The sequence below is a fragment of the Epinephelus fuscoguttatus genome, linkage group LG24, assembly GCF_011397635.1.
Source record: "Epinephelus fuscoguttatus linkage group LG24, E.fuscoguttatus.final_Chr_v1".
NCBI lineage: Eukaryota > Metazoa > Chordata > Actinopteri > Perciformes > Serranidae > Epinephelus > Epinephelus fuscoguttatus.
The window spans coordinates 195,109-212,745 of NC_064775.1; the positions used below are offsets into that span (position 1 = coordinate 195,109).

The following is a 17,637-nucleotide window of genomic DNA, read 5'->3' on the forward strand; positions in this document are numbered from 1 at the left end:
GTCAGATTTAACTTTAAACACCAGCTGTGGAGGTTAAATGCGTTAAACCCCTGCTGAGCTGAAGTCAGATTTAACTTTAAACACCAACTGTGGAGGTTACGTCGTTAAACCCCTGCTGAGCTGAAGTCAGATTTAACTTTAAACACCAACTGTGGAGGTTAAATGCGTTAAACCCCAGCTGAGCTGAAGTCAGATTTAACTTTAAGAAAGGTGGTATGAGTTTTGTCGTTAAACCCCATCTGCGCTTGAGTCATATTTAACTTTACACTCGTTCTGTGGAGGTTTGTAAGTTAAACCCCTGCTGAGCTGAAGTCAGATTTATCTTTAAACACCAACTGTGGAGGTTCGTACGTTAAACCCCAGCTGAGCTGAAGTCAGATTTAACTTTAAGAAAAGGTCGTGGAGTTTTGTGCGTTAAACCCCAGCTGAGCTGGAGTCAGATTTAACTAAACACCAACTGTGGAGGTTCGTAAGTTAAACCCTGCTGAGCTGAAGTCAGATTTAACTTTAAACACCAGCTGTGGAGGTTCGTAAGTTAAACCACAGCTGATCTGAAGTCAGATTTAACTTTAAACACCAACTGTGGAGGTTCGTCCGTTAAACCCCTGCTGATCTGAAGTCAGATTTAACTTTAAACACCAACTGTGGAGGTTCGTCCGTTAAACCCCTGCTGAGCTGAAGTCAGATTTAACTTTAAACACCAACTGTGGAGGTTCGTACGTTAAACCCCAGCTAAGCTGGAGTCAGATTTAAGTTTAAACACCAACTGTGGAGGTTCGTACATTAAACCCCAGCTGAGCTGAAGTCAGATTTAAGTTTAAACACCCTCACAGCTGATAAGGAAAAACTCCCCAAAAACCCTGGGGAAAAACGGTAGAAACCTCAGGAAGAGCAACTGAGGAGGGATCCCTCTTCCAGGACGGACAGACGTGCAATAGATGTCGTACAGAACAGATCAGCATGATAAATTAACAGTAATCCACATGACACAATGAGACAGAGAGAGAGAGACAGAGAGAGAGAGAGAGAGAGAGAGAGAGAGATGCAGGTAATGACAGTAGCTTACAACAACATTATTGAAAGTAATAGTATTATAGTTATAGTTCTGGCTACTGTGGTTAATATCTGGCAGTATACATGTGTGACAATAGTCATATGTGTATAATAACAGTAAAAGTATGACTAATGACTCATGATGGCAGCAGCAGCAGCAGGAGGCATCTGGCAGGACCACGGCAGCAGCACAACCACACCCGTCACGCTGTCCAGGCACCGCTGTGATATGAGTTAATCTGAGAGACAGTGGAGCACAAAGGCTCCGGAGAAGAAGCCGAGTTAGTGACATCCAGAATGGCCGAGTTAGCAAGATGCAGTAACAGGATACGAGAGAGAGAGAGAGAGAGAGAGAGAGAGAGAAGGGGCCCGGTGTATTATAGGGGGGTCCTCCGGCAGACTAGGCCTAAGTCAGCCTAACTAGGGGCTGGTACAGGGCAAGCCTGAGCCAGCCCTAACTATAAGCTTTATCAAAGAGGAAAGTCTTAAGTCTAGTCTTAAATGTGGAGACGGTGTCTGCCTCCCGGACCGTAACAGGAAGATGATTCCACAGGAGAGGAGCCTGATAGCTGAAGGCTCTGGCTCCTGATCTACTGGAGACTTTAGGGACCACGAGTAACCCTGCGTTCTCAGGCGCAGTGTTCTGAGTGGGATAATATGGCACTATGAGCTCTCTAAGATATGAGAGCTTGACCATTTAGAGCTTTATAAGTTAACAGTAGGATTTTAAATTCAATTCTGGATTTTACAGGAGCCAGTGCAGAGAAGCTAAAACAGGAGAAATATGATCTCGTTTCTTAGTTCCTGTTAGTACACGTGCTGCTGCATTCTGAATTAGCTGGAGAGTTTTTAAGGACTTACTAGAGCTACCTGATAATAGAGAGTTACAGTAATCCAGCCTTGAGGTAACAAAAGCGTGGACCAATTTTTCTGCATCTTTTGGGTCAGGATAGGCCTAATTTCAATATTACACAGATGAAAAATGCAGTCCGTGAGGTTTGTTTTAAATGAGAATTAAAGACAAATCTTGATCAAATATTACTCCGAGGTTTCTTACGGGTAGTGCTAGAGGCCAGAGCAATGCCATCTAGAGAAACTATTAAACCCCAGCTGAGCTGAAGTCAGATTTAACTTTAAACTCCACCTGTGGAGGTTCGTACGTTAAACCCCATCTGAGCTGGAGTCAGATTTAACTTTAAACACCAACTGTGGAGGTTCACACATTAAACCCCAGCTGAGCTGAAGTCAGATTTAACTTTAAACACCAACTGTGGAGGTTCGTACGTTAAACCCCTGCTGAGCTGAAGTCAGATTTAACTTTAAACACCAGCTGTGGAGGTTCGTACGTTAAACCCCTGCTGAGCTGAAGTCAGATTTAACTTTAAACACCAGCTGTGGAGGTTCGTACGTTAAACCCCTGCTGAGCTGAAGTCAGATTTAACTTTAAACACCAACTGTGGAGGTTCGTACGTTAAACCCTGCTGAGCTGAAGTCAGATTTAACTTTAAACACCAACTGTGGAGGTTCGTTAAACCCCAGCTGAGCTGAAGTCAGATTTAACTTTAAGAAAAGGTCGTGGAGTTTTGTGCGTTAAACCCCTGCTGAGCTGAAGTCAGATTTAACTTTAAACACCAACTGTGGAGGTTCGTAAGTTAAACCCCTGCTGAGCTGAAGTCAGATTTATCTTTAAACACCAACTGTGGAGGTTCGTACGTTAAACCCCAGCTGAGCTGAAGTCAGATTTAACTTTAAGAAAAGGTCGTGGAGTTTTGTACGTTAAACCCCAGCTGAGCTGGAGTCAGATTTAACTTTAAACACCAACTGTGGAGGTTCGTAAGTTAAACCCCTGCTGAGCTGAAGTCAGATTTAACTTTAAACACCAGCTGTGGAGGTTCGTAAGTTAAACCACAGCTGATCTGAAGTCAGATTTAACTTTAAACACCAACTGTGGAGGTTCGTCCGTTAAACCCCTGCTGATCTGAAGTCAGATTTAACTTTAAACACCAACTGTGGAGGTTCGTCCGTTAAACCCCTGCTGAGCTGAAGTCAGATTTAACTTTAAACACCAACTGTGGAGGTTCGTACGTTAAACCCCAGCTAAGCTGGAGTCAGATTTAAGTTTAAACACCAACTGTGGAGGTTCGTACATTAAACCCCAGCTGAGCTGAAGTCAGATTTAAGTTTAAACACCCTCACAGCTGATAAGGAAAAACTCCCCCAAAAAAACCCTTTAACGGGGGAAAAAAACGGTAGAAACCTCAGGAAGAGCAACTGAGGAGGGATCCCTCTTCTAGGACGGACAGACGTGCAATAGATGTCGTACAGAACAGATCAGCATGATAAATTAACAGTAATCCACATGACACAATGAGACAGAGAGAGAGAGAGAGAGAGAGAGAGAGAGAGAGAGAGAGAGATGCAGGTAATGACAGTAGCTTACAACAACATTATTGAAAGTAATAGTATTATAGTTATAGTTCTGGCTACTGTGGTTAATATCTGGCAGTATACATGTGTGACAATAGTCATATGTGTATAATAACAGTAGAAGTATGACTAATGACTAATGATGGCAGCAGCAGCAGCAGGAGGCATCTGGCAGGACCACGGCAGCAGCACAACCACACACGTCACGCTGTCCAGGCACCGCTGTGATATGAGTTAATCTGAGAGACAGTGGAGCACAAAGGCTCCGGAGAAGAAGCCGAGTTAGTGACATCCAGAATGGCCGAGTTAGCAAGATGCAGTAATAGAATACGAGAGAGAGAGAGAGAGAGAGAGAGAAGGAGAGAAGGGGCCCGGTGTATTATAGGGGGGTCCTCCGGCAGACTAGGCCTAAGTCAGCCTAACTAGGGGCTGGTACAGGGCAAGCCTGAGCCAGCCCTAACTATAAGCTTTATCAAAGAGGAAAGTCTTAAGTCTAGTCTTAAATGTGGAGAGTGTCTGCCTCCCGGACCGTAACAGGAAGATGATTCCACAGGAGAGGAGCCTGATAGCTGAAGGCTCTGGCTCCTGATCTACTTTGGAGACTTTAGGGACCAGAGTAACCCTGCGTTCTCAGAGCGCAGTGTTCTGGTGGGATAATATGGCACTATGAGCTCTCTAAGATATGACGGAGCTTGACCATTTAGAGCTTTATAAGTTAACAGTAGGATTTTAAATTCAATTCTGGATTTTACAGGGAGCCAGTGCAGAGAAGCTAAAACAGGAGAAATATGATCTTGTTTCTTAGTTCCTGTTAGTACACGTGCTGCTGCATTCTGAATTAGCTGGAGAGTTTTTAAGGACTTACTAGAGCTACCTGATAATAGAGAGTTACAGTAATCCAGCCTTGAGGTAACAAAAGCGTGGACCAATTTTTCTGCATCTTTTCGGGTCAGGATAGGCCTAATTTTCGCAATATTACACAGATGAAAAAATGCAGTCCGTGAGGTTTGTTTTAAATGAGAATTAAAAGACAAATCTTGATCAAATATTACTCCGAGGTTTCTTACGGTAGTGCTAGAGGCCAGAGCAATGCCATCTAGAGAAACTATTAAACCCCAGCTGAGCTGAAGTCAGATTTAACTTTAAACTCCACCTGTGGAGGTTCGTACGTTAAACCCCATCTGAGCTGGAGTCAGATTTAACTTTAAACACCAACTGTGGAGGTTCACACATTAAACCCCAGCTGAGCTGAAGTCAGATTTAACTTTAAACACCAACTGTGGAGGTTCGTACGTTAAACCCCTGCTGAGCTGAAGTCAGATTTAACTTTAAACACCAGCTGTGGAGGTTCGTACGTTAAACCCCTGCTGAGCTGAAGTCAGATTTAACTTTAAACACCAGCTGTGGAGGTTCGTACGTTAAACCCCTGCTGAGCTGAAGTCAGATTTAACTTTAAACACCAACTGTGGAGGTTCGTACGTTAAACCCCTGCTGAGCTGAAGTCAGATTTAACTTTAAACACCAACTGTGGAGGTTCGTACGTTAAACCCCAGCTGAGCTGAAGTCAGATTTAACTTTAAGAAAAGGTCGTGGAGTTTTGTACGTTAAACCCCAGCTGAGCTGGAGTCAGATTTAACTTTAAACACCAACTGTGGAGGTTCGTAAGTTAAACCCCTGCTGAGCTGAAGTCAGATTTATCTTTAAACACCAACTGTGGAGGTTCGTACGTTAAACCCCAGCTGAGCTGAAGTCAGATTTAACTTTAAGAAAAGGTCGTGGAGTTTTGTACGTTAAACCCCAGCTGAGCTGGAGTCAGATTTAACTTTAAACACCAACTGTGGAGGTTCGTAAGTTAAACCCCTGCTGAGCTGAAGTCAGATTTAACTTTAAACACCAGCTGTGGAGGTTCGTAAGTTAAACCACAGCTGATCTGAAGTCAGATTTAACTTTAAACACCAACTGTGGAGGTTCGTCCGTTAAACCCCTGCTGATCTGAAGTCAGATTTAACTTTAAACACCAACTGTGGAGGTTCGTCCGTTAAACCCCTGCTGAGCTGAAGTCAGATTTAACTTTAAACACCAACTGTGGAGGTTCGTACGTTAAACCCCTGCTGAGCTGAAGTCAGATTTAACTTTAAACACCAACTGTGGAGGTTCGTCCGTTAAACCCCTGCTGAGCTGAAGTCAGATTTAGCTGAAGTCAGATTTAACTTTAAACACCAACTGTGGAGGTTCGTACGTTAAACCCCTGCTGAGCTGGAGTCAGATTTAACTTTAAACAACAACTGTGGAGGTTCGTCCGTTAAACCCCACCTGAGCTGAAGTCAGATTTAACTTTAAGAAAAGGTCATGGAGTTTTGTACTTTAAACTCCAGCTGAGCTGGAGTCAGATTTAACTTTAAACACAGACTGTGGAGGTTCGTACGTTAAACCCCAGCTGACCTGGAGTCAGATTTAACTTTAAACACAGACTGTGGAGGTTCATACGTTAAACCCCTGCTGAGCTGAAGTCAGATTTAACTTTAAACACCAACTGTGGAGGTTCGTACGTTAAACCCCAGCTGAGCTGAAGTCAGATTTAACTTTAAGAAAAGGTCGTGGAGTTTTGTACGTTAAACCCCAGCTGAGCTGGAGTCAGATTTAACTTTAAACACCAACTGTGGAGGTTCGTAAGTTAAACCCCTGCTGAGCTGAAGTCAGATTTATCTTTAAACACCAACTGTGGAGGTTCGTACGTTAAACCCCAGCTGAGCTGAAGTCAGATTTAACTTTAAGAAAAGGTCGGAGTTTTACGTTAAACCCCAGCTGAGCTGGAGTCAGATTTAACTTTAAACACCAACTGTGGAGGTTCGTAAGTTAAACCCCTGCTGAGCTGAAGTCAGATTTAACTTTAAACACCAGCTGTGGAGGTTCGTAAGTTAAACCACAGCTGATCTGAAGTCAGATTTAACTTTAAACACCAACTGTGGAGGTTCGTCCGTTAAACCCCTGCTGATCTGAAGTCAGATTTAACTTTAAACACCAACTGTGGAGGTTCGTCCATTAAACCCCTGCTGAGCTGAAGTCAGATTTAGCTGGAGTCAGATTTAACTTTAAACAACAACTGTGGAGGTTCGTCCGTTAAACCCCAGCTGAGCTGAAGTCAGATTTAACTTTAAGAAAAGGTCGTGGAGTTTTGTACGTTAAACCCCAGCCGAGCTGAAGTCAGATTTAACTTTAAACACCAGCTGTGGAGGTTCGTAAGTTAAACCACAGCTGATCTGAAGTCAGATTTAACTTTAAACACCAACTGTGGAGGTTCGTCCGTTAAACCCCTGCTGATCTGAAGTCAGATTTAACTTTAAACACCAACTGTGGAGGTTCGTCCGTTAAACCCCTGCTGAGCTGAAGTCAGATTTAACTTTAAACACCAACTGTGGAGGTTCGTACGTTAAACCCCTGCAGAGCTGAGGTCAGATTTAACTTTAAACACCAACTGTGGAGGTTCGTCCGTTAAACCCCTGCTGATCTGAAGTCAGATTTAACTTTAAACACCAACTGTGGAGGTTCGTCCGTTAAACCCCAGCTGAGCTGAAGTCAGATTTAACTTTAAGAAAAGGTCGTGGAGTTTTGTACTTTAAACTCCAGCTGAGCTGGAGTCAGATTTAACTTTAAACACAGACTGTGGAGGTTCGTACGTTAAACCCCAGCTGACCTGGAGTCAGATTTAACTTTAAACACAGACTGTGGAGGTTCATACGTTAAACCCCAGCTGACCTGGAGTCAGATTTTAACTGTTGTGTCTGAATGATGTCCCAGGTGAGAACTGTAACCGCGGTGCCGCACTGGGGGCCCTGCTGGGGGCCGGAGGCTCCTACAGTGAAGCCACCATCCCTCAGGAGTGGAAAGACAAGCTGAGAGACGCTCAGGAGTTTATCCCCGACATCCTGAAGCATCTGCAGTGAGAACAGCACAACCCCCTGAATGAGTGGAGGGGAACTGTTTCTGTGTTTACTACACCTTCTATTTTTTATTTATTATTTGGTAATAAAAACCTGTTCCTTCATATCGTCTGTTTGTCGTCTGTTTGGAACTGTTTATGTGGAATATTAAAAACTACTGACATGTAAACTTTAAGTATGGGTTGGGGTTACACACACACACACACACACACACACAGAGTACACTATAAGCTTGGGAGAATAGAAAAGTTTTTTTTGAGTTTGGTTTTGAATGTGGACACAGTTGTGATGGACCTCAGGTCATCAGGCAGGTTGTTCCAGAGAACAGGTGATGGAGTACACTGTGGTATTTGTACTTTTACTTCAGTAACATTTTGACTTCAGGACCTGTACTTGTGATGGAGTATTTATACACTGTGGTATTTGTACTTTAACTGAAGTAAAGGATCTCAGGCAGTACATAGTACATTCTGTGTTTTTACAGTATTTTGTCATTTCAGTGTGTTTTCAGTACTGGACCACAATAAGAGGTGAGTTTAACCCCAATACCCAGAATACCCCCTAAGGCACCGATCACACAGGAAGTGTTTCAGCAGCTTGAGGTGCCATTTTGTTTATAATGAGAATGAAGCTTTTTGCCCGCTGTTTTTGCGTTGTTACACGCCTCGTGTGTCTGTGCGTTAGGCGCCTTGCGTTTTTGTCGGAGTGCTCTGAACTCCTCAAGTTGAAAAAACTTCAAATCAGAGCAGAAAAGTGCCTCATGTCATCTCTCCTTTATTCCCCATTGTCCAATTGGATGATTTGAGAGGCGGGCCTTCTGTGGTGGTCATGACAACAAGTTTACAGTTGGTAAACAATGGAGGAGAAACTGGTGGTAGTGGTTGCTGGATACCCAGAGCTATACAGCACGACGATAGACAGCAGGTTGCCAAACTGCCCCTGAGTCATCCTAAAATATGCCTGTAAACGTCCATGATGGAGGAGAAGCTCCTGGACCAACTGGTGGTACTCCCCATGATCCAGCCTCTTTTTTAGGGTGTCATGTACCCACACAGATCTCTGTTTATACCCTGTATACCTCTACCCAGAATACCCTGTAAACCCTGTATACCTCCACCTAGTATACCCTGTAAACCCTGTATACCTCACATACCCGGTATACCCTGTATACCCTGTATCTCATATACTCTGTATACCCTGTATACCTCACATACCCGGTATACCCTGTATACCCTTTTTACCTCATATACCCTGTAAACCCTGTTTACGTCATATACCCTGTATACCCTGTATCTCATATACTCTGTAAACTCTGTATACCCTGTATACCCTGTAAACCCCGTATCTCATATACTCTGTATCTCATATACTCTGTAAACCCTGTATACCCTGTTTACCTCATATACCCCGTATACCCTGTAAACTCTGTATCTCATATACTCTGTAAACCCTGTAAACCCTGTATACTCTGTATACTCTGTAAACCCTGGATACTCTGTAAACCCTGGATACCCTGTAAACTCTGTATCTCATATACTCTGTAAACCCTGTATACCCTGTAAACTCTGTATCTCATATACTCTGTAAACCCTGTATACCCTGTATACTCTGTAAACCCTGTATACCCTGTAAACTCTGTATCTCATATACTCTGTAAACCCTGTATACCCTGTATACTCTGTAAACCCTGGATACCCTGTATACCCTGTAAACTCTGTATCTCATATACTCTGTAAACCCTGTATACCCTGTATACTCTGTAAACCCTGGATACCCTGTATACCCTGTAAACTCTGTATCTCATATACTCTGTAAACCCTGTATACCCTGTATACCCTGTATACTCTGTAAACCCTGGATACCCTGTATACTCTGTAAACCCTGTAAACCCTGTATACCCTGTATACTCTGTAAACCCTGTAAACTCTGTATCTCATATACTCTGTAAACCCTGTATACCCTGTAAACCCTGTATACCCTGGATACCCTGTAAACCCTGTAAACCCTGTATACCCTGTATACCCTGTATACTCTGTAAACCCTGTATACCCTGTAAACTCTGTATACCCTGTATACCCTGTATACCCAGTATACCCTGTAAACCCTGTAAACCCTGTATACCCTGTATACCCTGTAAACCCTGTATACCCTGCAAACCGTGTAAACCCTGTATACCCTGTAAACCCTATAAACCCTGTATACCCTGTATACCCTGTAAACCCTGTAAACCGTGTATACCCTGTAAACTCTGTATCTCACATACTCTGTAAACCCTGGATACCCTGTAAACCCTGTATACCCTGTAAACTCTGTATCTCATATACCCTGTAAACCCTGTATACCCAGTATACCCTGTAAACCCTGTAAACCCTGTATACCCTGTATACCCTGTAAACCCTGTATACCCTGTAAACCGTGTAAACCCTGTATACCCTGTATACCCTATAAACCCTGTATACCCTGTAAACCGTGTATACCCTGTAAACTCTGTATCTCATATACTCTGTAAACCCTGTATACCCTGGATACCCTGTAAACCCTGTATACCCTGTAAACTCTGTATCTCATATACTCTGTAAACCCTGTAAACCGTGTATACCCTGTAAACTCTGTATCTCATATACTCTGTAAACCCTGTATACCCTGGATACCCTGTAAACCCTGTATACCCTGTAAACTCTGTATCTCATATACTCTGTAAACCCTGTATACCCTGTAAACTCTGTATCTCATATACTCTGTAAACCCTGTATACCCTGGATACCCTGTAAACCCTGTAAACCCCGTATACTTGGTTAACCCTGTATAGTCTGTAAACCCTCCACTACCCGACTGTTTGAATGTATCAGATGTCAAAAACATGAGAAATAACTCAAACATTGTGTTTGTGTCCACATGAAAGTTAGAAGAACACGAGAACATGATCAGAACATGAGAACATGATTAAAATTATAGGAACAGTGCTGTGGTCACTGTGGTCAGTGTGTTGATGTGTGTTCAAACAGAGGTGTGTGTGTGTGTGTGTGTGTGTGTGTGTGTGTTTCTGACCTTTGATCAGTTCAGAACAAACATGGCGTCTGTCAGCAGAGAAACGAGGCGACTCTTCTTCGTACGACTCCTCATCGCTTCTATCCCAGCATGCACTGGGCTTCCTGGAGGTCAGTCCTCTCCTTCGTCGTCTTCTTCATCATCTTCATCTTCTTCTTCAGGTTTCATCCATGTAGTAAAATCAGACATACGGTTGTTCTCTCCTCTGAGGGGGTCTCTGATCAGCCAGCCAAACGTTAGCATGCTAGAGTTACGTTAGCATGTTAGCTCTCATAAATTATTATGTATTTTGTGTTTCCTTTAAAAAAAAAAGGTCATATAAAACATACATTGTCATTGTTTTTGTTTAGCTTAAATGTCCTAGTATTAGCACTATTGTTAGCTCAGCATAAGTAAAGCTGAAACTCACTCGAAACTTATGAATCGCCGTCTACGTCTCACATTAACGTTAAATAATGAGAGAGAGCTTGCAGAAAATAGCTAGTTACCTAGCTACAGCTATTCAACAACAAAAAACTAACGATAATTTTCTCAATGAATCATTTGATTAATTAAATGTGAGAAACAATTTTAGATTTAAAACAGTCTAGTGTTGGAAAAACAGTTGAAGAATCAGAGCTCTGTTAGACGAAGCTAACTAGCTACGTAGCTACATCTGTATAAACATCTGAAAAAAAATAACAACTCACCTAACCAAAAGACTAATAATGGGCTTTCTCAGAAAATCATTTGGTTGATCAAACTTAAGAAACACTTTTAGATTAGCAGACATTAGCTCACTGCATCTATAAAGATCAGCAACAAAAACATGTAGCAGAAGTAAAAACAGGAACATCACCAGGCATAGCTAGTTTGCAATTGTGAAAAAGTGATTACTTTCACAATAATTCTTTGAATCATTTGATATACAAAATACAGTTGATCTGGTGTTGGAAATACACTCAAATAATTAGAGCTTTGTTACCAGAAGTAAAAATAGTAACATCTTAGCTAGCTATGTACATCTGTGAAAAAAGGTGATTATTTTCTCCATTAATCTGTTAATCATTGGGGTCGAGTAAACTTAAGACACAGCTCTAGATTTAATTCAGTTTAGTGTTGGAAAAAAAACTCATTAGTTAGCTAGCTATTAGCCCTTTTTTAACTTGTTCTGTAAGGGGACCTTGAGTGCCTTGAAAGGCGCCTTTAAATAAAATGTATTATTACTATTATTATTATTATTATTATTATTGTTATGAAAAGTAGCAACAACAACTAATGATCAAACTTCAGAAACATTTTTAGACTTCAATCAGTCTGGTGTCTGAAGAACTGTTAAATAATCAGAGCTCAATAAATTATTTCATTGATTAAACTTTTAAAACAATTTTAGATTAGCAGATGCTAGCTAAAATGAATGATTTTCTTAAATGTTAATTTGTTCTACAAAATATCAGAAACAGTTGTAGATTAAAATCAGTCTGTTGTTAGCAGAAGCTAGTTAACTAGCTACATCTATGAAAAAATGTCAAACAAAATCTAAAGATTTTCTCAATCATTTGGTCTACAAAATATCAGAAGTAAAAATGGGAACATTATTAGGCATACCTAGCCGACTAGCTAACAACATTGGTGAAAACAAAAAAAACTACCAATGATTTTCTAGATCGATAGTTTCATTATAAAACATCAGATTCCCCGTCGTAACATCCCAGAGGACAAAGTGACATCATCAGAGGTCGCGTGGAACATGAGTTCCCATGTTCAGAACCACCAAATGAAAAACGACTCACTGATGATTAAAATAATTCTTACAATAAACTAATCGTAAATAGATGGAGCTGACCTTGATTCAGATGCACAGTCTCTCTGGTGGCCACAACAGGTATCACAACCCACAGATCACATCACGCAGGTCAACGTACAAACTTTCTGAACCATCTGTGTTTGTGTATGAAGGAGACCTGTTTATGAGCAGACCTGAGGCCAGCAGCGTCCTGCATCGCACCCGTCGGGCCAACTTCCTGTTTGAGGAACTGAGGACAGGCGACCTGGAACGGGAGTGTCTGGAGGAGAAATGTTCTTACGAGGAGGCGAAGGAGATCTTCGCCATGCCTCAGCAGCTGGTCAGTGGAGACGCCGCCTGCTGCTTCTCACGCTGTCCTCACACTGTCCTCATGTTGTCCTCATATTGTCTTCAAGGTTGTCCTCACGCAGTCCTCATGTTGTCTTCAAGGTTGTCCTCATGCTGTTCTCATGCTATTCTCACGTTTTTCTCACGTTGTCTTCACGTTGTCCTCATGTTGTCTCTGTTGGTGTCTTTATATTGTCCTCACATTGTTCTCATGCTGTCCTGACGTTCAGTTCAGTTCAGTTTTATTTATAAAGCCCAATATCACAAATCACAGTTTGCCTCACAGGGCTTTATAGCATACGACATCCCTCTGTCCTTATGACCCTCACAGCTGATCAGGAAAAACTCCCAAAAAAACCCTTTCATGTTCACGTTGTCTTCATTACGTCCTCATGTTGACCTCACACAGTCTCTGTTGGTGTTGTCGATGTTAACTTGTGTTCTTGTTCTGTTGTCAGGAGGCGTTCTGGAAGATCTACACAGGTACTGCGCCTCCTATACCTGAAATCAAAGTCGTGACAGATTAGTGTCGGACTAAAACAAAAACAACATTAAACTATGACCTTAAAGTAACAGTTCACCCGAAAACAACATGATTTTCTAACCTCCTGAGGCCAAATCACCTCTGGTTCTTGAATTGGTTCTGTTCAGGATTCTTAGGATCTTGGAGCTATCTAGAAAAACAGCCGACACCTCCACTACTTTTGATCAGAACCATTACAATCAAGGACTTGTCATCAACGGAGTGTGTTGCACGATGCTCAACGGATGTCACGGACATAACGGTTCTGATCCAAACTACTTTTGTTCAAAATGTTCTGAACAGTTCAAACTCAGGTTTCATAACTGGAACACCAACACATGTTGGTGGAGAAGGGGTGCCATTTCTATCGAATGTCGTGTTCACACCAAGCGCGAATAAAATCATTTCTACGAGTGAATCACACGTCAAGTTAATATAAAGAAACGATTTGATGTGAATTCCTGCTAGGCTGCACGATGGACACGATATGAAAGACTGAAAATATGTCAATTAAGTGGCGTGAATGAAGCATGTAGTGCAATTTTATATCATATGCATATTGTTTATTGCCTGTCTGTTATTTATTGTGACGTGGGCTGCTGACCTCTTGGCCAAGTCCCCCTTGTAAAAGAGATCTCGATCTCAATGGGTCTTTTACCTGGTTAAATAAAGGTTAAATAAAATAAAATAAAAAATTCTTAAGAGTTGAAATATCTGAACTTCAGCAACCAATTCGTGCTGCGATAGCCAATCAGCACTGAGATCCTTCGGGGGCGTATGATGCTGAGGACGTGGCAGCAGAAGTTCATTTATTGATTCCGCGATTACATGCGTGTATAAACTGAGTCAATTCAAAATATTCTAGCATTCAAACAATCGCAAGTAATGCATTGCGAATATTCGTGGGGTTTTTGTGTGCAGTAAAGACATTTCTTTGGGAGAGGCTCGGTAATTTCTGTCTTTTCTACTTGTCGTCATCCTAAACAATATCAAATTAAATGTTAATTTCTTTGTGGCTGACGGCGCAGAACTCACCGCAACTTCATGAAACACAAGAAACTGAGCATAAGAAGAAATGCTTTCACTGGTTTAAAATAAATCTTGACTGAAATAAACATGCTAACCACAAATGTCTTTCCGAGAGATGCTGAAAACTGCTAACATGATAATATTTAGATGCAAAAATTCGTATCGTGTTTGGTATGAACACAACGTAGCAGTGTTAAGAACAGTGGAGCGCCTGGAAAATAAAGTTGAACTTATCAATGTGTCAACAAACGATTTTTGTTTAAAATTTTTGTTTCAAATTCCTTCATGGAAGAATAATCAGGAAATGTTTTGTGTTCAGATTTCCAAACTTTTTAATGCTTCCTCGAAGGTGACAGTTGTGGCCAGAGAGTTTGTGTGTTCTGGTTGTCCGTCCTGTTCGTGAGGTAATTTCCTCAAATTTGGCACAAATGTCCAAAAACGATTAAATTTTGGTAGCCAGAGGTAAAAGGTCACTGTGACTTCACAACATATGTTTTTGGCCTTAACTAAAAAATTCATACGCTCATTATGAACGTCTGACAGGATCAAATATGCGCCCCGCTCTCCATCACGCCACTCGATAGAAATCTTTCTCTGGTATCACTGAGAGCCTCGGGACATGAGCACTGTGGTCATTTTGTTTTTGGGTGAACTGTTCCTTTAAGGACACATCTAAAAGTCAAGGTTAACCATGACCCAACGTACCATTCATGCTGTTATTGGGTGAACTGTTCCTTTCTGGGACTTCCTGTTTGCAGCACCGGATCACTGCCAGTCGTCTCCCTGTAAGAACGGAGCCACCTGTACTCGCCTCATCGACACCTACGTCTGCAAATGTGCACCTGGTTTCCATGGATACAACTGTGACAAAGGTACACGTTTGTACAAATATTTGTGACTGTCGTCAAAGGAGTCCTGGCGAATAAAGTTTTTCTTCTCTACGCAGCCCGTTCCACCAACCATGGCTGTCGCTACAGAAATGGAGGATGTGAACATTTCTGCAGACAGTTTCCAAATCGTTCTCACGTGTGTTTCTGCGCTCGAGGATATCGTCTGGATCTGGACGCCAGCAGCTGCATGCCTCAAAGTTAGAGCACGTTAACACTTTTAACGATTGACTAGTTTGACACAGCTACACGTTAGCTAACAGCTACACATTAGCTTATAGCGATATGTTAGCTCCACTCTGAACAGACAGGAAACAAGTCTTCTTCAGTGATGTTGTAGTCTGAAACGTACAGTGTAGTCTGTGAATGTTTGTGGTCTCTCAGGTCCAGACGAGGTGGTCTGTGGACGACCTTTGATGTTTTTCACCCCCCGAGTCATTAACGGGAAGACGTGTCCCAAAGGACACTGTCCATGGCAGGTATGTCCTCACATTGTCTCTGGCAGAGTTAATACAGATTTATCAGTCTCTCTGGACAAGTAAATGGTTTAATGTAGGTTTGACATGTCCTCCTAAGAGACAAACGTCAACACACACAGACTGTAAGTTTATTACTCTACGTTATATTCAAGAACTCTAAACTGTGTGACGAAGTGTTTGAGATGTAGTACGAATGTTACTGAAAAACAAAATGGACTCCAGACTAATCTTTGATTACTTTGTTCCTAAAATACTCTTACGTTGTCTTTTCAGGCTCTTCTGACTGAACGTAACGTTTTCACATGCGGCGCCATCGTCCTGTCAGATCGATGGGTTTTAACTGCCGCCCACTGCGTTTGGGGAAAAGCTGCCACCGACTTCAACGTCACCGTCGGTAAGAATGCTGCTGCCATACAGCTCCGCCTCTTTTCATCTTTACATTCTCATCGATCAGTTTTAACAACTCTGCTTTCAACTCTTTAAAATCTGTCGTCAAGAGGGTTTGTTTTTTGTGCAATGATGATTTTTTGTTTTATGGCTCAATAATTTACGTCTTTTTTACTTGCTGTTTTTGACTTTTTCAAATTAAAGGTTAATTTTGTTTGTTGCTGAGAGCGCAGAACGCACTGCAACTCAATGAAACACAAGAAACTAAAAATAAAAAGGAACACGTTCACTCATTTAAAATAAAAAACGTGACAAAAAGAAACGTGCTCACCACAAATGTTTTTCTAACAGATTCTGAAAACTGCTAACATGATAGTATACAACATTTAAATTACGTATTGTTCACTAACTTTCGAATATGGTTGCAATTTTTTTTACCCATAAGTGCCATCGCAGTTGTTTATATAATAATTTATTTTGACATGCAGTGATGACATTAGCATTAAATGTGTTGGTCCTGGGTGACATCATGCTAACATGCTAATGATGATAACCACTGTGACATCAAACTAAAGTTAGGTTGTGATTAAGGGAATAAAATCAATAAATGACTTAGTGAGACATCTCTCTGCTAATAAAGATGAACGAATTAACATTCTGTCTCCATGAAGGCGAACACGACCTGAACGAGGAGGAGAAGTCCGAGCAGAAGCGTCGTGTGGTTAAAGTGCTGATTCACCAAGGTTACAATAAGTCGAGCTCTGACAGCGACCTGGCCATGTTGAAGCTTCACCGTCCCGTCAAACTGGGACGCTACGTGGTTCCCATCTGCCTCCCTGCCCGCAACAGCACCTTCACCCGAACAATGGCGACCATCCGCCACTCTACCGTGTCCGGCTGGGGCCGCCTGTCGCGGTTCGGTCCGGCCGCCGGAGTCCTTCAGCGGCTGGAGCTGCCGAGGGTTCCTCTGCAGGAGTGCCGCCTCCACACCAAGCTCAACATCACCAGGAACATGCTCTGCGCCGGGCTCAAGTCTGGCGGCCAGGATGCCTGTGAAGGCGACAGTGGCGGCCCGCTGGTGACGCGCTACAAGAAGACCTGGTTCCTGACAGGCGTTGTGAGCTGGGGGAAGGGCTGCGCCAACGAGAACATGTACGGAGTCTACACCAGAGTCAGCAACTTCCTGGACTGGATCGAAGACATCCTGTCCACCATCTGAGACCAAGTCCAAACCGAGACGGCGGACTCAGAGATCATCATATAAAGTCATCGTACAAGAACAAACATCAACAAGAGTGTTTTTAATGTGTACAAATAAATTTATTTTTTGTCTGCACAGATTCACAGTGAGAGTTACGACAGATTATTTTAATAATGTTGATGCTTCGTTTGTCGCTTTGCTCTTGTAAAACAAATAAAGACAAAGTCAAATTTTACGATAATGTGGTCATGTTTTCATTTGTTGGTTACCTAACCTACCTAACCTACGTAACTTCAGTTTCCTAAATCTAACCTACATAACTTTCAGGTTTGGAAAAGAAATGTTAAGTAGGTTCAGTTTAGGAGAGCAACGTAGGTAAGGTTTGGGAACGTGAAGTTGCGTAGGTTTATTTTTAGAAAGTAAAGTTACACAGGATAATTTATGAACGTAAAGTTACGTAAATTCAGTTTAGGAATGTAAAGTTATGTAGGATAATTTTTGGAAAGTGAAGTCATGTAGGTGAACTGTATGAATGTAAAGTTACGTAAT

At 42.0% G+C, this 17,637-nt stretch overlaps 1 protein-coding gene across 1 annotated transcript; it reads left to right on the forward strand.

The window, feature by feature from the left end:
- Positions 1–10,475: 10,475 nt before the first annotated feature.
- On the forward strand, positions 10,476–17,323 carry f7l (coagulation factor VII, like). Its single transcript, XM_049570494.1, has 8 exons — positions 10,476–10,579; positions 12,408–12,574; positions 13,041–13,065; positions 14,893–15,006; positions 15,081–15,221; positions 15,406–15,500; positions 15,774–15,894; positions 16,559–17,323. The coding sequence occupies exons 1-8, from the start codon at positions 10,492–10,494 to the stop codon at positions 17,104–17,106; spliced, it is 1,299 nt and encodes a 432-aa protein (XP_049426451.1). The 5' UTR covers positions 10,476–10,491; the 3' UTR covers positions 17,107–17,323.
- Positions 17,324–17,637: the final 314 nt, after the last annotated feature.

Excerpts from the sequence above, each read along its gene's own strand:
- f7l (XM_049570494.1), top strand. The coding sequence starts at position 10,492 with ATGGCGTCTGTCAGCAGAGAAACGAGGCGACTCTTCTTCGTACGACTC. Across the intron at positions 10,580-12,407 it reads ATGCACTGGGCTTCCTGGAG|GAGACCTGTTTATGAGCAGA; the intron begins GTCAGTCCTCTC and ends TTGTGTATGAAG. Across the intron at positions 15,501-15,773 it reads AAGGACACTGTCCATGGCAG|GCTCTTCTGACTGAACGTAA; the intron begins GTATGTCCTCAC and ends TTGTCTTTTCAG.